Source organism: Gopherus flavomarginatus, chromosome 6, assembly GCF_025201925.1.
Source record: "Gopherus flavomarginatus isolate rGopFla2 chromosome 6, rGopFla2.mat.asm, whole genome shotgun sequence".
NCBI classification, from domain to species: Eukaryota; Metazoa; Chordata; order Testudines; family Testudinidae; genus Gopherus; species Gopherus flavomarginatus.
Window position 1 is genome coordinate 15872548 of NC_066622.1, and position 22776 is coordinate 15895323.

General features: G+C 42.2%; 1 protein-coding gene across 6 annotated transcripts in view; it reads left to right on the forward strand.

Moving 5' to 3' along the window:
- The window catches only part of ITPR1 (inositol 1,4,5-trisphosphate receptor type 1), a 231969-nt gene extending 209778 nt beyond the window's left edge, over window positions 1–22191 (forward strand). For all 6 annotated transcript variants that reach the window (XM_050957223.1, XM_050957224.1, XM_050957225.1 and 3 more), the window contains 8 exons: window positions 2236–2346; window positions 3893–3988; window positions 5293–5415; window positions 6663–6767; window positions 7655–7847; window positions 11728–11850; window positions 19780–19955; window positions 21226–22191. In XM_050957223.1, the coding sequence (XP_050813180.1) occupies window positions 2236–2346; window positions 3893–3988; window positions 5293–5415; window positions 6663–6767; window positions 7655–7847; window positions 11728–11850; window positions 19780–19955; window positions 21226–21441 (1143 nt within the window). In that variant the 3' untranslated portion in view covers window positions 21442–22191. The remainder of the gene's footprint in view (window positions 1–2235; window positions 2347–3892; window positions 3989–5292; window positions 5416–6662; window positions 6768–7654; window positions 7848–11727; window positions 11851–19779; window positions 19956–21225) is intronic.
- The last annotated feature ends 585 nt before the right edge of the window (window positions 22192–22776 follow it).

Sequence of the window (22776 nt, forward strand, 5' to 3'; positions counted from 1 at the left end):
CAAGTCCTGGGTTTATCCCCACTGATGAGCAGTAGAGTTGTTGTGGAAATAGTAACCATTTGAGGATTTGAACTCCTGTGGACTTCAGAGGTGTTCTGTGACAGGAGATGTGTGTGACAAGCTGCCTAACTGTGCTATGTCCCACTCTATTGGCTGAAGAGAAGTGCTTGCTACTACTATACTGCTGTCTAATGGCTTATGTGTGTCCTAGGTTCTTCCTCACTGACACATGGGCTCATTATACTCGCATTACATATACACAGGTAATAGATGAGGTAAAGCTCTAGACAAGCATCTGGCAGGGTGTTAAGTGAAGCCCTCTCTAAACTCTGTGAAACTGTGTTAAAAGAATGTTTAAACATGGTACTGACTAATACCAGTATCTTATGGACAGGGAACAACAGTAAATCAGGAATATGATATAACTGTGGTATGGTGTAGAGGTTTTAAATGGTCTCATTGTATATGAGCGGTGAAGCCATAAGTGAGTTATGCCAGTCATCCCATCACAATTAAAAAAAAAAATCATGACCCAGGCCCAAACCTTGCTCATCCGATACCTCTGAATTAAGATAATTTTGAGTGAAGGAGGAGGAGGAAAGATTTCTCTGGTAGCTTGATTTTGTTTGCTTAAATAGCAGGTGTTCGAAGCTGCTTAGGGACAGAGATAATAACATGCGTTCCGGGGCACATGTTAGTGGGCAGAGGATAGGTGACTTAGTCAAAAGTGAATGATAAATATATCTCATAGCTCTGCTACTCCAGTTTACCATCTGGATATCAACATCCTTATATATGATACAACTGTTTTTTAAAACCAAGCTACAAAGCAGCCCTGTCCCTCACCCTGATCTAAACACAGTTCTTGTTAACAGTTTCAGTGAACAGGATAAAGGGGTAAATGTCTGGATTTATCCATGCTAAATGGATAGCTGCTGTAAGTGGATGCTGACTGTGTCAGCCAGGGAAGGCAAAATATTTCAACTCCCAGCAGCTCTGTAGTATGCACTAACAACTAGTGCTTATTAAATACACATTGCCAACAAAACGTACAGTGCAGGGTGTCACATTATACCAGACCAGTTGTCCAGCTGTGGATTCAACAGCTTAGAAAACAAGATCTGTCTATACAAATGTGGATGTCTGTTTCCTTTTCCAATTTAAATCTTATCGAAGCCTCTTGTCTGCACAGTGCAGAATGATCCATCAGGATGTATATGCCATCTCAAACTGTATAGGAAAGAAATATGGCCTTTTAAATATTTTCCTTCAAGGAAACCTGTGCACTGTATGCTATTAAAATAATACACCATGCCATGATGGATATTTGCAGCTATGCTGAGAGCATAGCAGGGGGTAGTTTAATGAATATGCTTTTGTTCAGTACTACCAGATACTACTTATTCTCTTTTCATTAACATATGTAAAGGGCCATTAAAAATAGAAGCAGAATTGACCATGATTAAGTGGAAGGCTTTCACTTTAATAATATACTGTATCATTTTTGTGCATGTAAATGTAATTCACAGTAAAGCTAAACAAAACATACTGAGGGATAATTCAACAATAAAACAAAATTGCAGCTATGGGAAAGCATTCATGGAGCTCTACATGTAAGTTAATCATAATAGGAAAATATATCTCTGCAGAACAGGCTGCAGATTAGGTGGAATTATCTTTGTACATCTTTGCAACTGGAAATAAACACCAAAACAGATTCAAAATTGTGAACCCAGCAAGCAGGTTGCCAAGTTTAAAAATTTGTATGAGTAAGATGCACAACATTTTAACACCAAGCCTAGAAATTATGCAAACATATATTAGCTGTTTGAAAAGAACTTGGCACATGGGGGTTTTAAAAATAAATCTCCCATACCTTTATTAAAACTGTGTATTCTCCCTTAGCAGTAAGCTCTGTGTTCATGCCAAAGTGTGCTTGCTGGCTGTTAGTTCATCAGGTGCTATGCTGCAGGGCTTCTCTCAGCCCAGTCATCATTGGTAGGTCATCACACAGATGATCGTAGTCACATTTGAAGCCAGATATTTTTAACCTTTTATATTGAACCATTTACTGAATTGAAAAATTCCATTCATCCATCTGACCTGTCTGAGGGGAGATGAGAAAAAGGTGACTCTTTTCTTTGGTTAGGGATAGTTGGGTAAACTCAGTTTAAAATTGTTGTTTAGCTGGGTTACTTTTTGCTGTGGTTTACAATGATGATTTTCTCTTCACAGAACTGCATTGCTACTCATGAATCCAATGGTATTGATATCATCACAGCATTAATTCTCAATGACATCAACCCTTTGGGGAAAAAGAGGATGGACCTTGTATTAGAACTGAAGGCAAGTGGATACTTTACAATGAGCTGTACGTTGCCAATGGGATGAAGCAAGAGCCTATAGTTGAAGCCAGAGGGGGTTTTGAATGAAAAAAATATAAAAGATGAGTTTTAAGAGACAGATGTTTGTTTAACTCTTGCAGTAATACCAGTGCGATGTCCAATATAAACCCCCTAAATCTGAAAAATGTTTTCCCAGTCGAGAGAACCTAAGCTAATTCCCATATTAAAAATACAATACTGTTGATAAATACCATACTAACGTTCTGTCAGACTGCCACAGGTATAAGGAAAATGCCATCCCCCCGCTACATATTTAGGTTCCTAATGCTTTGTTCCTATTGACACAAGTTATATTGGTACTTACAGACTCATGATCAAGAATTATTCAGTGTCATTCATAGGCAGTTCAGACTTAATGCAGAAATAATTAAGAACTCCTATTGGATCAGAATGTGCTATGAAGTTACCTTAAAGCTGGTATAGATACACAGTAGCTCTACTTCAACACGTTTGTGCAATATTTCCTGTTTTACTTCTGGTCCCTCGTTTATAATACTATTTCTAGTTCTTTTCTTTGTGGACTCATGGCATTATTATGGGTACCATGGATTTCCTCCTCCTTCTAAATAAAAAGACTTGAAATTTAGAATCAGTTTACATCATTCTTTAAAATTTAAATACCTTTATTGCAATGTTGTTTTTTTTAGTATCAACTGTGATGGACTTGAGTCTTATTGTTCATATTCAAGTAGTCTGATGCCTTGTGGTGTTTTCTTATTTCCTCCCTGTATCACTTGGCATGATTTTCAGTTAAAAAGCAGTAAAGTAGATCTAATCTTCAATCTGGTTGTCTTTTGTCTTAACCTACAACAGTGTTTCTCAAACTAAGGCCGCCGCTTGGCCATGGTTCACTGCTCCAGACCAATGGGGCTGCTGGAAGCGGCGTGAGCGTGGCTCCCACTGGCCATGGTTCACTGCTCCAGACCAATGGGGCTGCTGGAAGCGGCGTGATCGTGGCTCCCACTGGCCATGGTTCGCTGCACCAGACCAATGGGAGCTGCTGGAAGCGGCGGCCAGTATGTCCCTTGGCCCACGCCGCTTCCAGCAGCCTCCATTGGCCTGGAGCAGCAAACCATATCATTGTTTCCCTGTGGACGGGACAGGTAAACAAACTAGCGTGGCCCGCCAGGGGCTTTCCCTACACAAGCGGCGGCCCCAGTTTGAGAAACCCTGACCTACAGCATCTTGACTAAATGCGAGCCCAGTGTTCATGACTAGTAAAACCTACTAATTCTACAGTCACTTTAAAAGAAAACAACGCTGCAATTCTAAAAATATTAGGAAACTGAAGCCAAAAGCTTTACTGAGTTCATTTGACTTCTCATCATAGCGAGTACTGTAAATATTCTGTGTTGGGCAGGTTTTAGCCGTATGGGTGCTGTTGACCTTATTTGACTCAAAGGACTCTATTTTAGAGTTCAGGTGTCTTTTGCTGAGTTTTTTGTCACCTGACAGTGACTGGCATTTTTCTACTTTCCTTCCACCAGAACAATGCCTCCAAATTACTGTTGGCAATCATGGAGAGCAGGCATGACAGCGAGAACGCGGAGAGAATACTTTACAATATGAGACCAAAAGAACTGGTAAGTTCCTTATGCCACTTCTAAGCATCAGACATCCATAAAGTAGTTTGGAAGCATAGCAGGGACCCATTGTAGTGGCAGGTGGTTGATTAAGATTACAGGGCAAACTTTAGATCTTGTACCGTAGGTCAGTAACAAGTGGTCTGTGCCATGGGTCACTAGCAATTGGGAAGAGCTTTCCAGGATTTGATGGAAAGGATAGCTATTGGTTCACAGGCCCATGTAGTTTGCCAGTAGCAGAAGTGGTTAAGGAGGCAACACTGACTACTGGAGAGAAAGCAATAGCTTCACCAGTGTATAATGAAAGAGAAGGACCATATGAATCTTTTATTCCAGGAAATTTACTGCTGTAAACCATCTAACTGAGAGAATGTCAAAGAATTACAATTTTATGATGATATAAAAGCTGCTCAGTAAACTCTAGCAATCTCCCAGGGCCGTTTATATATTAACAGACACAAAAACAAGCCAGAAAATTCAAAGTACAGTTGAAACTTTTAGATCAGAGCACAACACAACATACTGTGAGCACTGTATTATCCAGGAGCGACAGGGGGTGAGTTGAGGATAAAGTTTTTCAGTTTTTACTTTGGTTTTCCTTCCATTGAGTCAAATGGATCTGATGTAGGCAAAAATTGACAGCAGATGCCAGCTGGAATATATTACATGAAAATGGGGGGAGATCTAAAATTCCTTTAGAGCAGTTAATTTACCCTTCAGAGGTTGAGAGGGTCTAAGGATACGAAGTAGAGTTCATCAGTCTTCTCTTCATGAGTCTTGGCTTCCTGCTTTATGCTTGATGGCCACGCAGAGTGATCAGATGTGTATTTGGCCATACTGGGTCAGACCAAAGGTCCATCCAGCCCAGTATCCTTTCTACCGACAGTGGCCAATGCCAGGTGCCCCAGAGGGAGTGAACCCAACAGGCAATGATGAAGTGATCTCTCTCCTGCAGTCCATCACCACCCTCTGACAAACAGAGGCTAGGGACTCCATTCCTTACCCATCCTGGCTAATAGCCATTAATGGACTTAACCTCCATGAATTTATGACCCTGTTATAGTTATTTAAACCCTGTTATAGTCCTAGCCTCCATAACCTCCTCAGGCAAGGAGTTCCACAAGTTGACTTTGCGCTGTGTGAAAAAGAACTGCCTTTTATTTGTTTTCAACCTGCAGCCCATTAAAGCTTCCATTGACTTCTGTGGGAGTTCAGAATGGAGAGCTAGTGGCAAAATTTAACATTAATATCGGAGTTGTTATTAAATCTCAGATTCCTGTGGCTTTCTTGCTTTTTCTTCCTAGGTGGAAGTGATAAAGAAGGCATATATGCAAGGTGAGGTAGAGTTTGAGGATGGAGAGAATGGTGAAGATCTTGCAGCATCTCCTAGGAACGTGGGGCACAACATTTACATACTAGCTCATCAGGTATAACTACATTTATAGCAATGGCAATGTCTAATGTGTACAAGAGTGAAGATTAGTAAGTAATCCTAGTTTTTCTCAAGATTTGCTTTAATTTCCCAACTGATGTCTTTGTAGTTAGGACAGAATTCTTCTTCAAGAGGTGCATGGTGGAACTCAACACTGTATCCTTTTCTTCTCTTTCTATAGCCCCATAATTCCCAATGGGAGTCAAACCTAATCTTTACCCTAACACATTCAAAAATGGAAATTCTGTCCGTGTATAATAATGAGAAGAGCAGCTAAGGACTTCGTTCTTTCATGATGGGGAATTGCCAGCTTCTTTGTCCTTACTGATGACATTCCCAATAGCATGTTTCAAGATCTTGAAGGCCCTGGGATAATAGGTCTTACTTATTTATCATTTATGTCCAGTGCTTTAGTTTTATGTCCCATATGAAATTCTCATCACTGATACAGTATTTAAATCAGGCAACGGAATGCCATCCCTGCTTCTAATGTTCACAGCCACCGCTATCTGAACTGGTGGCACAATTTGGCCACGTTCTTGAATTTGTTGTTTTCTTTTAAAATATTACACAGGTTAGTCTCTGCTGTGGTCCCATCCAGTATTGGTCTGTCCCCATCCACTCTACTGGAGCCTGGTCCAAACACATTTGTTAATCCTGTTGTACTTTCCAAATACCAATACAAGATCATAGAAGGAGTAAGCAAGAGCTCATAGTATATTGGATATGTTCAGCAGGAATTTCTTGTTAGTATTGCCTGTGAGTAGATGAAACCACCATTCGGCCACCTTTAAAATGGTCTGAGTTTAAAGCTGTGTAGTACCATCTTGCTATTAGTGCCACTACTATTAGTAGAAGCAAAATCTTCCACCATCCTTCCTTTAGGTACTTGAATTATTAGAGTCCTACCTGCACACATCTTGAGAGCTAACGTGTGTGGAAGAGTGGATTGTACCAGAATCCCCAAAGAACCTTTCTCAAGTCAGACAGGATAGTGGAGAACTTGTGAAGGGAGGAATACAGCATGGATATCAAACAAACAAGCCAACTCCTCTAGTCAAACTCTATCTCCCAAAATAGATCTAAATGGTGCCTGGCTGAAATGTAACAAACCTTCTGCCAGCTTTGCCCTCTTCTTAGCACCTGACTCTGTACTGTTCCTTTCTTCCACCAAAAATTAGAAGTTAATGTTAAAGAGAGACATCTTGTGTCTTCCACTCCCTTTGCCTTCCTTTATTTTAGTTGGCTCGTCATAACAAAGAGCTGCAGAACATGCTGAAGCCTGGAGGTCAGATAGAAGGAGACGAAGCTCTGGAGTTCTATGCCAAGCACACAGCACAGATTGAGGTAAAGAAGGAAATAGTGAATGCCAGTTCATGCTGCATTGGGTGTTCCTAAGGATGCAAAGAATCACTTTCCTGGGAGGACGACTCCCCTTAAAAACAGTTTCTCTGTTAAGTGCATTTTGGTTCCGGTGGTTGTCTTAAACTAGCTGCCTAGGTGTGGATTATTCTGTCTTTCATGTGGGTGTAGGGCTTTTTTCCTGCCTCTTCCAGGGGAACTATTTTTCAACTGTCTGAGTGGATACCCGACTCTGGCTCAGTTTATAGCAGAACCACAGAGAAGCCCACTTGCAAATTGAAGTGCAGCTTGAATCCAGAGAATATGTTTTGGGCAATACTATCACTGAATCCATAGGCCAAGTCAGAGCATATTTGTAATACTTTTTTCCTACAAAATGAGATTTGACAGACATTAAGCCAAACTGGAGTGTTTTTGAAAACTTAACTGGATGTCATGGGGTGATTTTTAGAAGCTTGTGTAACATGTAAGATAACAGCAATCAAAAGTAGCTCCTATAGATAAAACAGGAGTTGATTTTGCTTGTACAATGCGAGTGTGTTGGTATTTTCTATGGTGACTAAGTTAAACACCCAAATTCCATTGAAATTTAAAAGGAGATGAGTACTTAGCTCCTTTAGATCTTCTAAAAATCCTAGCTTAGAACAGTAATGCCATGTTAAGAGTATAAAAGATATTGTAATGCAAGGTCAGTGTAAAGTAAGCAGTAAATTACTGTCATAATGTTCTAATAAACCACTGATCCAATGGTTTTGATTTTTAAATTGCAGAATTTCAGTACATTTAAAATGCATCTGATATTACCACATTTCATTATTTTGAAACAATGCACAAAAAACAACTCTGCAAACTCAAAAATCTGTATTGTCTAGATTGTTAGATTGGACCGTACAATGGAGCAAATAGTCTTCCCTGTGCCAAGTATATGCGAATTCCTCACCAAGGAATCTAAACTACGGATATACTACACCACAGAAAGAGATGAACAAGGCAGTAAGATCAATGATTTCTTCTTAAGATCAGAAGACCTCTTCAATGAAATGAACTGGCAAAAGAAATTGAGAGGTAGGTTGGAAATACTAACGTCTCAGGCTGAAGAAAAGTTGTGTTTTATAATAAAGGTCTTCAGAATACTAAATCTTGATTTCATAGCAAATCTTTCCCCAGTGTGGTACTGACACTGAACTGTATTTAAAATACTCAGCTCTTCTACACTGTAACATATTGCGACTTGATAGTGTTTAAAAAAAAATATTGAAAAGAAAGTATTCTCAAGTAGAGCTATTTCACAGTTGCATTGAGGTTAGTTTTACTATGTGATTTTCATACAAGACTAGAACATCATCTGTTTTCTGCCTCAATATTTTAAAATTCTAAACTAATATTTCTATTTGGATTATCTAAAACAAACATGCATTTCTGTCTGAGGCTCTTGTACAGTTGTCACCATTAAAAAATCAGCATTTGCCAACAATGACACTTTGTCAGTATCAGAGAGAATGCGGTTATTTCCTATCTATGTGCTGGGAATAACTGTGGTATCTGTTGTCAAATGTTACCCTTCTGGACTCTAGTTATTAATACACTTGCTTACAGTGCTCCAGAGTGCTCCTCTAAATGAAATACATTGCTCTCTATGCTTACTATAGGAAATGTAGAATTGCATAGGCAGTGGAATTGTTTGCAGAATACGTTGTACAACTGTAAACGATCACAGTCTGTCTGGAGCTCCAGACAGACCCAAACCAGTTAAACTAATGTGATAACAATTGCTTTGCAAGACTTTCCCTGACATTAACAGCCAGAACTTGCCCTCAGACTTATGTGCAGAGCTCCCAATGGAGTCAATGAAAGTTGAGCATCTTAAGCCCTAAAGGACTAATGAAAACTGAACATATGGTTTCAGCTGCCGGGATAAACTTAGAAAAGTGATTTTTCTAACAGATAAAAAATAAACTATAATCCTATTACTTGAAAACATGAAAGTTTTATGTGTGGATCAGATACAGTCTAAAACTTATTCAGATCCCCTGAAATAGATTTGACCTGTCTGGTGAATACTAAATGGAGTGGCTGGCTATTTCAACATTAACAACAGCCTTATATTTTTGATAGACTTCCCTAAAGGACGTAAGCATCTTCCCAAAATGACTTAAGAATCATACAAGAAATGCACTGCTCTGCATATACTGTAGTTAGCAATGCATAATATGGAACACTTGGGGAAGTAGTCAACTATATTTATTGACATAATCCAAATAAAGTTTGGTTGTGTTTTGTTTCTTGTCTGGTTGAAACTTAACTCTAGGTTTCCAACTAAAGAGTTTCATTAACTTGTCTACGCTACTGAGGTAAGTTGAGCTAAATTACACTACTCCAGCTATGTGAATAACATAGCCGGAGTCAACGTAGCTTAGGTCGACTTACTGTGGTATCTACACTGCGCTGCATTGACGGGAGATGCTCTCCCATCAACTTACCTTACTTCTCTCATTCTGGTGGAGTACTGGAGTCAACCAGAGAGCACTGTGCAGTCAATTTTTGACTCCCACTACATCGATCACAGCAGCGTCGATCCCAGTAAGTGTAGACATGGCCTGAGCAGGGCCAGCTCCAGGGTTTTTGCTGCCCTAAGCGGCAGGAGAGGGAGGGAGCTGCGATCGCGATTGTCAGCACTTCAGCAGCAGCTCCACCACGCCGCTTTCTTCTTTGGCAGCACTTCGGTGGCAGGTCCTTCCCTCCGAGAGGGACCCAGGGACCCGCCGCCAAATTGCCGTCAAAGAGCTGGGCGTACTGCCCCTTCCCCTTGGCTGCCCCAAGCACCTGCTTGCTGCGCTGGTGTCTGGAGCCAGCCCTGGGCCTGAAAACTTTAGATCTGCCTTCGGATCTTTTAGAATTGCATATACATCTTAAATGTAGGTGTGCTGGTTTGGTCCAGGGAGGGTAGGCACTGCTCAGTGTTCTACTCTTTCTGGAATAGTAAGATGTGTCTCAACACGAGCTGGTACTACAGGACATTAGCTCATGGTACATTCAGCTTTGCAATAGATTTGAAAATCATTGATGGCAAAGCATCTGTTTTCCCCCTATGGTCAGATAGCAAGTTATTAGCATTTTTTACACATCTCCCATTCTAGATTTAGTGAACACTCAAGCAAGCCTACCAAAACCAGGGGGAGATTCTCCACAGGGCAGAAGGCCTGTGCCACATCCTGAATGCAGGTGCAAGGTAGTGTTTGTTGCTCTGTTTGGACCCTCTGTACTGAATTTAATTCTGCACAAACAGGTTTCCAGCTGGTCACAAATGCCTTCCATTTAAAGCATATTAAAAACAAAAAGAATATGGAGAACAATGCATCATATACCCAAAGCATTGATGCATATAATTTCAGTGAGGTCTTGCATGTGTCTAGGTTTAGGTGCAATGAAGTTTGATATTTTTATGATGACTGTATACCTTAGTATTCGCCATTCCTTAGCATTCGGCTCATCAACACATTTGCCTTTTATGTGCATTGCAGCTCAATGTGTAATGAGGGATTATATAATTTTTTTTACCTATGTTTAGCCTCTTAATAACGTTGAGAATACCTGTTAAGAGGGAGAATGATTTGTTAGGGCTTAGGGAGAGATGGATGTTGTGAAACTCTGGGTCTTTGCATTCAATAATTTATCCTCATATGTAACTCATGAGTTATGCTTCATTTAACTCTATTTCCTCAACTTTTCTGTGAGTTCCTTTCCTTTCACTGCACCATGACAGCTCTATGTACTTTTCCTTTTTGGCAGGAGGATGCTTGACATGTTTATCTTTAATGAGAGTATTTTTCTTAGATTGCAAGAACTACTGACTTTTGCAGAGCACCCACCACCAGGCAGTATGCCTGCAGTAGATAAATTCCAGGGGATTTTAATTTGATGCAGATGGATTTATTGCAAGATAGCTTCTCGGAGTGCTCTCCTTTTCATTTTAATGGGTCCATGACCATTTCAGAAAATGAATCCTTTAGCTCTGGTCTGTGCTGCTTAATTCTGGCTGTAGAGATTATTATAATTAGGACTAGGGGTTGTTTTATTTTTTGGGTGGGAGAGGTGTTTGTTTTTAGTGTTTTGTACACATTCTTAAATAAGAGCTTTTAAATGTGCAGCTGTTTAGTTACCAGCATAGTACTATGTAGCTACATTTCTGGGAGAAAGTGTTTGCATCCTTGGCCTACAGTAGTGTACTAAATTAGACGCCCAGTTGGCTGCTGTCTCATGTCTCTGGGGTACCGTGGTGTTATGGCTAGTATGGTATGAAGCTGTATTATGTATTTAACATCTTGGTTAAACTTTTGTCCTACTGTAAGTGGACACCCTATATTTTGTACATTAATTCAGGGCTAGATGACAGTAACTAAAACGCCAACAGCCAGTCTACACAGACAATCTTACAGATGCTGCTACCCAGCTTGCTGCACTAGAAGGGAACATTTAGGAATGGTAGAAAGTCTAGTGTAGGCAAGCCAGCAAATGAGAGCAGCTAGAACTGCATAGCAAAGAGGGATGCAGCCAGAATACTCTCACCCTTGCTAATGCATACGAACGTTCACCCTCCTGAACACCTGGAGAGTTTTGGATTTAGTGAGTGCAAACTATAATGGGGGAAAACTTAACTAATTCTCTATGTGCAAGGATTTCTTGGAGACAACCTATTCTTTGAAGTCCTTCTCATGCTGCTGCTAAAGTAATTTGTATACCTAAAGCTAGTGTCTGTTTTAACATTTGGTCCTTTGTCTGAAAGGCCAGTCAAATAAACTTCAGAACAAGTGGTGGTTTTTTTTACTGCAGTTGCACTTATGCTTCTCTGCAAAGTGTCAATAAACAGGGCTTTGATGGACATGCGCTGTCTTTCCACAAGCCTCGGATGTCTTTGAAACACTCACGTTTTTCTCTTCCTTCACAGCTCAACCTGTATTGTACTGGTGCTCTCGCAACATGTCCTTCTGGAGCAGTATTTCGTTTAACCTTGCGGTCCTTATGAATCTACTCGTAGCATTTTTCTATCCATTCAAAGGAGTCCGAGGAGGTACTAATATTTGAGACATTTAAAAAAATCTGAAAAGATTAGGTGCAATGGGCCAAATTACTTACAGCCATGTAACCCTGTTAACTTCAGTGAGGATACTTGGGTGTAAATGAGGGTGAAAATGAGCTTTTGGGAGGCGGGGGATATTTGTTAAAATTGTGATCTTTTTTTTTCTGTTTTACAATTTTATTACTTCATTAATATTGCTTTAAATAATACTTGCGAGGGGAAAATGGTGGGGGTTGTAACAGGATTGAATTGCAGTGTTTTCTGTTTAATACAAACTACTTCGGAAATGTTTTCCAAGCAAAATATCGGGTCTGATTTCTGTCTAAGTGGAAAAATTACCCAAGAAAGAAATCAGCAATAATGATGTGACTGTGCTGCTTTCAAGTTTCAATTCATAACTATTTATTTTGCTAAACAATACGAAGAGCATTTATTTTTTACTTTCCTCTAGCTCACATCTTAATAATGTTCTTTCAACATAGTCCTGCAGTAGCTCTCAGTACTGTACAAAGGTGGGCAAGCAACATTATCCCCATTTTTACAGGTGGGGAAAGTAAGTCACAGAGGAGTGAATTGCCCAATATCATATGATATGACAATGGAAGATCCAGAAATAGAGCCTAGGATTTATGTATGCCATTCTTTTGCCCCATCCGCTGGGCTGCCTCTTCAACATACTGTAGTTGAGAAGTTGCCCAGAGGATTGAGGAAGAGCTTGCTTCCTTAGTCTGCATCAACCTGTCATTCAGCCCATGTCACAGAACTTTAAAAGTTGTCCTTAAGATCACTGCTATAGAAGAAGCTAGTGATGAGGTATGCAGATCCTGAGGGGATTGTGCGGTCGCTGCTGAATCAAACAGTGACCTAGGGTTGGGGTAGTCATTTCTAGCCAGGGTTCAGAGTCAGTTCATGGAGATTCTTCCAGCTGGGGCTAAATTGGATTCAGCTGACCATATTTGGGCTCAACACCTTAAGACAGGAGTGGGTTACTTCCCAGGGGGAAGAGAGACATGGGGTCATGTTAGCCAGAATGCACAGCTGGAAGCTGTGGGGAAACTGAAGGTGCCATGTTGGGTGTTTATTTTTTATAGAGAGAGTTTATTGCTTGTAAAGCTACATGGAAAGAATGTGCAGCTAGAGACTTTTGCCACATATCTGTAGGGTGGTGTGAACGAGAACTCCAAAAATAAAATCTTATCCAAGAGAGGGTGATCGATGAACAAACTTCTGCTTCCCTTTCTTTCATCATTCTGACACTGGCTCTGCTGTAATATCTAAGGCATAATGTACATATGAAATGGATCTAGGTAACATGCAGATATGTACTCTCTCCAACTGAGCTTTCCTTTCTAATCCATCTAGCCACTCCTCAGATCTCTTACTGGTGGTGTAGTGGGTTGTGTGTGTCAACGCTTCAGCCGAATACATCTCAACCATAGCCCAGCTAAAGCCCAAAATCCAGCGAGCCCTACGTGTGAAATGAAAGCCACCAGAAAGGATGCCACAAAAATAGTAAAGGAATAAAGTGAACTACAGTTTAGAGGATCTTAATTTATCAATTTAGTATTTGATACTGAGCTACAGGAGCAGTGGGGTAAAAGCAGATCAGCACAGATAAGTTAAATGGGGATCTGAAATGATGTTTGTCTTCTCCAATGAGGGCGTTGAGACAGTATGTCCCATGTGACCAAGATCTCTGACATTCTGATGAGACAGTTGTTCGGGAGAGAAGAGCTGGGATAAATTCTGGAATGTAGGATTCTTGTTTCTGCAGGAATTCTCTCTTCTGCCATAAGATATAGTAAAACGTTGTGCAATTATCTGGGTACTGGTCTCACCAGTGGTTGGAAAGATTTAGCAAGTGCGAGCAAACAGTCCCCAAATTTCTATGTCTGCTTTCAAAGATCAGAAGTTAAATTTTAAAAGTCTGATTGTATGGCTGTTAGCGTAATGTGGGATTATGAGTTACACCCCTTTGATCGTAATGGAAAGGAACTCAGGGTTCTGAGTGAGATGGGAAAAGAAACAATCATTCTTCCAGTGCTTGCTCGTGTCGATTCCATTCTAGGTGTGTGCACACCCACGTGCACAGTCGTCAAAGATTTTTGCTTTAGTGATATCTGGAGGGTTGGCTGTAGCTCTCTCGAGTGCCGCGCTCATGCATTGGTCTATTAGGTGACGTCAACCCTACGTCCTCTCTGTTCCTTCTTACCACTATGATGGTTGGTCAGAGTGCCTTGTCTTGCATCGCAAGAGCATTAGTGGTCCTTATGGTCCATTGTTCTGTCTCCGTTGTTGTTAATTGATGGGTACTTAGTTAGACCTTTAAGTTTAGTGTTAGAGTGGTTTAGGAGATAGAGTCCCGGCTGGGACTTTGCCTCAGAGCGGAGCATGCCCTGTTCCCCAGACTTTAAGTCATGTTCATTGTGCAGCCAGCTGATGCCCATTAATGACCCCCGTGGGAGCTATTTAAAGTGTTTGGGGGAGTCCCACAGAAAGGATAAGTGCAGGATTTGCAAAAACTTTTGCCCTTGAACTCAGAACGAGCAGGATATCTGCTTGAGAGTTCTCCTCATGGACGCTGCGCTTCATCCTATCTCGGAGCCCTCTTGATGGGAGTCTACACCTGGTACCTCGGCATCGGTGCGCAGTGCACCACTGGCACCTTCCCGACACCGTTCCCCCTCCCTGGTGCCCAAGCAGCGGTCGAAGTCGACAGACCCACTGGCACCAAGAAAAAGAGGGCTTTGGGCAAAGGACCTGTCTCAGGCTACATGCCCACCCCGGAGTTGCTCAGGGGTACCGCTGTGGTTGTAACTCCTATTCCAGCCAGGGACCTGCCTGCAACTCCTGGGAGCGGTAGGGGGGTCCCAGCCCCTACTAGGGTCATCTGTGTCTGAAGCAGATCCAGTGGTCAAAGAGGAAGCAGGCAACTGGCACCGTAGACGCCAAGCCAGGCGACGGACCTGGCCAAGGCCCCAGCATCTCCAGGCTAACCAGTTATGGGATCACTCCCTAAAGTAGCAGTGCGTCCCCGGATCACAGGCATCAGTCCCCATCACCGTGGCCTCGGATCCTGGCACTGCAGCCTCAGTCCTAGGTTAGAAGACGCATGTCCGTGATGCCAAGGTCTCCACCTGCAAGGCACGGGACACCTGAGTCGCAGTGCCGATCCCTGTACCCATGGTATCGTTGGGCCTCCTGCCAGAGTGTGCCACGGTGCAGATCACCATCACCTAGACAGTCTCCCAGGCATCAATTTTTCCCCTCCCCTCCCCCCAGTGTGGGATCGTTCCTGGTCACGACACTGGTCTCTGGCTCCTTTTCAGGCAGGCGCTGGTCCTTGCCCTCTCCTTACCGGTCGCTGACAAGGTCATTTGGCAGAATCAGGCATTTACAGCTCTGCCCTGATCACCAGAAGGGCAATGGTCTGAGCCTGAAGGGGAGTTCAGCCCCTCGCCTAGAAAAGGCAAATCACCACCGGCCTGTGGGACCGTGTGGCTCCTGTGGCAGTGGCCCACTCATTGGCAGTACTGGATCCCGTGGGGTGTACCTATTATGCTGGTCCCGTACTCCCACCATTCCTCCCAGGCCGCATCAGACAAGCTGCCCCAGGTGCAGCCAGCACCTGCGTCGGAGCATGGTGCCGAATCCAATGCAAGGGCAACACAACGGGGCCCAGTGCCCAAGGGCTTGTTCTCGGATGAGAAAGGGGAAGCCGCCCCTCCCCTTGCTGTGCACTCACCTTCATCATCTCTGGATGAAGCGGTGGCGGGCCTGTCGCAAACGAGCAGCCCGCCCATCCCCCCAACGACTTCAAGGAGCACCAGATCCTCCTCAAAAGGGTGGCTGGCTGCCAACCTGGACTTGAAGGTCGAGGAGCTAGTGGAGGAGTCCGACCTCTTTAATTTAATACCCTCCTCCACCTCGGCCTGGGTCGTGTGGCTGTCCACCCAGGCATCCTTAAAATTGCCAAGTCTGTGTGGTAGATCCCTTCTTCCATCCCACCTACCTCCAAGAAGGTGGAAGAGAAGTACTATGTCCCCCCAAAGGGATTTGAGTACCTGTCACTCCCTCGAGCAGGATCCTCAGTTGTGTCCTCTGTCAACAAAACGGACAGGCGAGCAGCACGCCAAAAAATAAAGATTCCAAGACTCTGGACTTGTTTGGATGGAAAATGTATTGGAAAGCCAGCCTGCAATTTCGGGTGTTTAACCAGCAGGCCTTGCTAGCCAGGTACAACTTCAACCTGTGGGACTCCATCAACAGGTTTAAGGAGGGCCTCCCACAGGACCAAGCCCAGGAGTTCGCTGTCTTGGTGGATGAGGGCAAAGCGGTGGCAAGAGGCACGTTCCAGATAGCCTGATAGCTATGGACTCAGCGGCCACGGTAGTCATGAGGCGCAGCTCCTGGTTCCGGTCCTCTGGGCTGTCCGAGGAGATGCAGACTACCCTTCAGGACCTGCCATTTGAGGGAGCAAAGCTGTTTTTGGAGCTGACAGACACACAACTCCACAGCCTCAAAGACTCTCATGCCACCCTCCGTTCCTTGGGCCTTCACACCCCTCAGCAGCCTAGAATGCCTTTCCATCCGCTGCCACCTCTGTCAAGGTCCTGGAGTGCCCCCCCAGTCCATCTTCTACAGAAAGGAGAGAGACAAAGGATTTAAATGACATCACCCTTCGTCTTCCCATTCTTCCTCCCATCCTGGTTCTTCCAGAGGCCAAGGAAGCCAGAAACAGGGGTTTTGAGGATGCGCCCGAGCATGGTGTCCCAGTACTTCCCAGGATACACCTCCCTGCTCTTTCCTCAACCGCTTCCGCCCCTTCTGGTTGGCCTGGTCGTGGGTGAGCTCAGACTGTTGGGTGCTCGACAGAATATCTTCGGGCTATACCTTCAGCACCTAATATACCAACACACGAGCGTGAAACTCAAGAGGGCACTACAGCCCACCCTATGAATACCGCTAAGGCAAAAATCTCCGACTGTGCCCGTGGGCACGCATGCACCTAGAATGGAATGGACATGAGCAGTACATCTTGAAGAAGAACAGTTACGAAAAGGCAGGTAATCAGGCAGTTTTTGGCCTTTTAACTTCTAGGAACTTCATCTTCCACATTCTCAACACCTCATGAAGCATCTAATGCTTTTAAAAAACCTCTTTTTGTTACTTATAAAAAATCATTTTAAACTCTTGATTAGTTAAACAGCTATAATCCTTTCAAAATGGATCATTTAGGGGAAAACTCTCATTTTTCCCAAATTAGCTGTTACTACTCAAGAAAGAGAGCTTGGAGTCATCGTGGGTAGTCCCTGAAAACATCTGCTCAATGAGATGAGGAAAAAGCTAACAGAATGCAAGAAACCATTAGAAAAGGGATAGATAAGACAGAAAATATTATAATGCCACTATATAAATCCATGGTACGCCCACAACTCAAATACTGCATGCAGTTCTTGTCACCTCATCTCAAAAAAGATATATTAGAATTGGAAAAGGTCCAGAGAAGGGCAACAAAAGTGATTAGGGGTACAAAACAGTTTCCCTATGAGGACAGATTAAAAATGACTGGGACTAGTTGTCCAAGAAAAGAGATATCTAAGAGGGAATATGATAAAGATCTACAAAATCATGAATGGTGTGGAGGAAGTGATTAGGGAAGTGTTATTTACCCCTTCACATAACACAAAAACCAGGGGTCACCTGATGAAATTAATAGGCAGCAGGTTTAAAAGAAACATAAGGAAGTACTTCTTTGCACAATGCAGAGTCAACCTATGAAACTTGTTGCCATGGGAAGTTGTAAAGACCAAAAGTACAACTGGATTCAAAAAAGAATTAGAGAAGTTCACGGCGGACAGGTCCAGAAATGGCTATTGGCCAAGATGGTAAGGGATGCAACCTCAAGTTCCCTAAACCTAAACTTCCAACTGCCAGAAGCTAGAACTGGATGACAGGGGATGGCTCATTCGAAGTTGCCCTCTTCTATTTATTCCCTCTGAAGCATCTGGCACAGAGACAGGATACTGGGCTAGATGGACTGTTGTTTTGACCTAGTATGGTCATTCTTATGGTGTCTCTACATGGTTCAGGCCAGCTGAACTCTGAGCCGCTAAGTGCATAATACTGTGAGATGTATCACAGTGTGGAAGGCCAACATTTGCAGACTTGAATGCCTATCATTAGGTACCTATATCCATGTCTAAATAAGTGTCTGGGGTTTCCAAGATGCCAAGAATCTTCCATTGATCTCTGCAGGTGCCTAGTACTTCTGAAAACAGACATGTCTTTCTGCCAGCAGATGTGCTACGGACTCCTGACACCTCTTCTGCCTAGGAGTGTACATGTCTTCACTGAGAAGCACTCAGCTTTGGCCACAGATTGGTCATTCCCAACTTGGAACTCTGTTTTCCAGGGGCTAAAACATTGCTTGCACTATGCTCCCAGCCCTTACTGTCCCTGGCAGCAAGGAATGAGTTTGTGACCTGAACTCTCATCCCTTTTCTATTCTCACACCACCCACTTTGAGAAGGCAGCAGAACATGCTGCTGGGGCAGTCTTAAAAGTTCCCTTTAATAACAGCATTCCATTCCACTTATTCTAATGCTGATGAGCAGCCTGTGGTCTGTCCTTTCAAAAGCATGTACTGCAGGCAACCTTGAAGGTGTCTTTAATTCTAGCTAGATAGCAGGCCTGCTGTGAATGGCTGGAACTGAAGAGCGAGAAAATATTCGTGTTTTAGATTTTATTATAACCGTCAAAGTATTAACACTTAAACAGGTGACTGAATCCTTTAAAAGTGCATTCTACTGTCTCACTGGAATTCCAATGCCGAGTATATTCACTTCCTAAATGGTCTTTTGTACCTTCTTTCTGCTTTTCCTTCCCTGTGGCATACATCCCTTTCAAATATGATGCCTCTGTTTTGAGCATTGCACCTTTTGTTCCTCAGGGCTCTGCCATGGCAGCCATTTTGTCCAAAGTTTTTGAACACACTGTGCTCTCTCTGGGGGACATGGCTTTTGTTCATTCGTCTGTTGCTTTTCATTAATCTGAAATAGTAATTCATAATGAAAGTATATGGTTGTTCTTCATATATGGAAGAGCATAACTCTCCTCTCCCCTCCCAGTCCTGTTCGAAAAAGCCTTCGTTGTGCATGTGTTGATGCGCTTACTGAGATGGAACAATTCCCTCAGTTCTGGCACAGGAGCTTCAGACTGTTACAAAGTTTAGGGAATCTCTCCCTGTAATCTGGTTCCTGCTGAGATACAAATGGTTTGCAAACATGCAAACTCTTTTTATATGTGGCCTTTGTCATGAAGAGATGGTTGTTCATGTTTGAAGTAGCACCACAGTGTGCTAGTGTTGTAGGCCAGGTTTTTTTAATGGCTTTTTAACTGAGGTGTATTTAGCCAGCCTGGCTGATGTTCTATAACCAACCAGGTGCATGGGACGCTTCAAAGAGAACTAGAAATACCAGAGATGGCAAAAACTGGTAAAGCTTTTAGTTGGAAAAAAAAAATAATAGAAGGGTAGGATAGGATTGATAGGATAAAAGTGACCAGCGTATTTGTGGTCACTCTTCCCCTCCCATTCAGGGAAGCTAGTGAGTGCATTAGAAAATCAGTCTTCTATGTTTTCAAATGATAATGTGTCTAAGTAACTCACAACGAAATGAAGACTCCTTTAATGATGATGCTTGAAACATAATGCTTTGTGTGTTCAGGTAATATACTTAATTAAAATGTACCCGAGATGCTGTTACTCAGCTTCAACACTTATCAATCTGTAATGGCTGAACAGGTGGGTTAGTGATATTGCACAGTAATAACATTAAAATGGCATTTATCTGGCTAATCTTGGCTTTGTTATATTTGGTAGTTAGGAATATTTAATCTTTTTATTTTTTTCCATACTAGGTACGCTAGAGCCCCATTTGTCGGGCTTACTCTGGACAGCTATGCTTATATCTTTGGCCATAGTTATAGCTCTTCCTAAGCCCCATGGTATCCGAGCTTTAATAGCTTCTACGATATTACGACTAATATTTTCAGTGGGTTTGCAGCCTACTTTATTTCTTCTGGGTGCATTCAATGTAAGTATCATGTAGGTTTTCATTTAAATTCTCTTGCATTTTATCTTATCCACTCGTGAAAATACCAGACTCTAAATACTCAGTCCAGGACATTGTGGAGTAATTGGTGTAAAAAGTAATTCGCTAATTGGATTGGGGCTCGTCTTTAAAAATAGAATTGCTGTGCTGTGCTTCAGTTGGAAGTTTAAGAGCTCCAATGTGTGTCTCTGCTTTGTCACAGTCTAGTGACTGCTCCCAGCTCAGCTCGAAATATTAAGAAATCTGTGACCCTACAGTACTTTAAGTTACTTGCTCAAACCCTTCTCTTGTTCAGTCGCTAAGCTACAGAAGATGGGAGTTTGTAAGATTTATCAAACAATAAGTGTCCCAAATGCTTGTAGCTTACCTGCCAGTCAAAAGTAGGACATTGAGCAGTTTGCTGCAGAGCAAACATGCAAATTCAGCCACCAGAGAGAACTTCAGTAGGACTCAAATTCAAACATTTGTGGTCTGCAGGCAGATGGGGTCTACCAAGTGAGCCAAATGGAAGCTTCTCTTTGACTAAGCCAATAGGAGCTGTGCGAAGGTTGTATCTCCTGGATGTCTTTTGTGTATATATTACATAATTACCTTTAAAGTAAGACAATTGAATTACATGTCTTGTTATCTAAATATGTTCACAGTGCCACATATATGCCAATATGTTAGCCAGTTGACAGTAGTAGTAGTATTATTTGTTGTGGTAATGCTTAACAGCTCCTTTTGTGGTTGGGGAACCATTGATATTGGCGTTGTTGAGTCCTGCTACACATGATTATTGTATACCCAATCTAAAACTAGTTGGGTGATGGGATCCTGGATTATTTTCCTACTAACAAGTTACTGAGGTGTCTCAGAAATGTAAGTGCTTCTGTTCCAAGGAGCTATTTGTTTTAGTGAGAAGTTAATTTTACACTATTTTTTAAAAAGTCTTAACCTCTTCCTACTGTATGATTTTGTTTTTGCAATCTCAAATATGTAGACGTATTCAGTCACAGTTGAAAAGCTTTTTTTGTGTACATTTTATAAGGACCAGTATTTTTGCTCTTGGGTCAGTTTAGATTGGGCTGCATAGATAGACGTAACTGAGGGAAGAGTCTGACCCAAATGTGTAAATTGCTCAATCATTCTACAAGTCCTTATTGCAGTTGTTGATAGAAACATGTTGCTGAATTGCTACTGACTTAGAGTCTGCAATTGTCAGGCATGTGTTGCACACTATAGCTAACCTTTACTGTAATTGTCTCCTTAGGTTTGTAATAAAATAATTTTCCTGATGAGTTTTGTGGGTAACTGTGGGACATTCACTAGAGGATACAAGGCAATGATCCTGGACGTGGAATTCCTTTATCATCTGCTATACCTTCTTATTTGTGCTATGGGGCTCTTCGTACATGAATTTTTCTATAGTTTGTTGGTAGGTATTCATCTTCTCTTTTGGAGCGCTATCTGTGTTTTTTTTTTCTAAAGCCACGATCGCAATAGTATCTAGAAGACATAAATGTGTCACACTACAATCTACCCAGAAATAGAACCTAGGTTTTCCACTTCCAGTGTGGCTGCTGTCCTTGGTGGAATTGCGTTTTAGTGCTAGTCCTTTTCAGGAGACCAACCTCATGCAGTTTTAGCTTGCGAGCTTACTGGGGGGGACTCACATTGCCCCTGTGCTACTCCAGCTCTCCTTACTTGAGAGATAAATGGAAGACTTGTAATTTCTTCTACTCCAGTACCGTACACAAGCACTGCACATTGCTTTATTATAATTAAAATGTGAGATTTATGAATGTGTACAATTGCAAAGAGGGCTAATTTACAAGTACTTCCCCATTTCAGACCCCATTCCCAGACAACTAAAGTATTGGGGAAAGGATAAAAGCAGATTCCTTTGGCTAAATATACCATTTCTTAGCTTGCCTAGACTATATAATTTGTCTCTGGTTCTAAGGTTAGATAATAAATTGGCTTAAACTATCCTCAAAGTAACACTGTGAAGTATCCAAGTCTCCTCTAAGTCACCAGTGAGCACTACCCAGATCAGAAAACTCACTACAAAATCTGGCACAGATAGCACATAAATGGTAGCTACTTCAGGAGAAATCCTGGTGGGAACGAGAGGCAAATTGTTCTGCAAGGTGAGTGATGCTTCCCCAGTGTCAGAGGTTGTACCAGTCACTTACAGTGAGTTTAGGTGCTTATTATATTTAGGAGCCTTTTTTTTAAATCTCTGACCATGATTCCAAGCCCTGGGGAGTGACCAGGATCCCTTGCCTAAGCCTTCCCATTGGGTGCGGAGCCTACAATGCATGACGCAATACTATTCAAAGCGTGTCATGAACAAGTATGTCTATAGCAGGTGGGTGTCGATTTCTAAACAAACCTCTATTTAGTTGCTGCTTGCTACATCATTCTGTATCTGTTTTCAATTGTTTCCTTTATTCCTTTATGGAAAAATTGGGAAACATGGTTTTACTGCCAGAAATGTGTCATTAGTGTATGACAGTTTACTCTTCTAGCATACAAATCTGCAATCCGATGACAGAGAAATGTATGAAAGGGACAGTAGCTTTCTACAGACCTCATATGACCTCTCTTCAGAGTTCTTTAGAGGGATATGCATAGGGGAAGCGGGTGGAGGGCGAGAGCTGGAGTGAAGTTTTTTTGCCATCTCATATTTTAACATTCATTTTGTCCCATCATTCAACTGACTGTTCCATTTCATGTCAGCGATAGCGTAGATTCAGAAGAATGGGAAGTGAAGGAAGTATTTATGTCCATAAGGAAACTAAGACAAAACTCAGAAAGA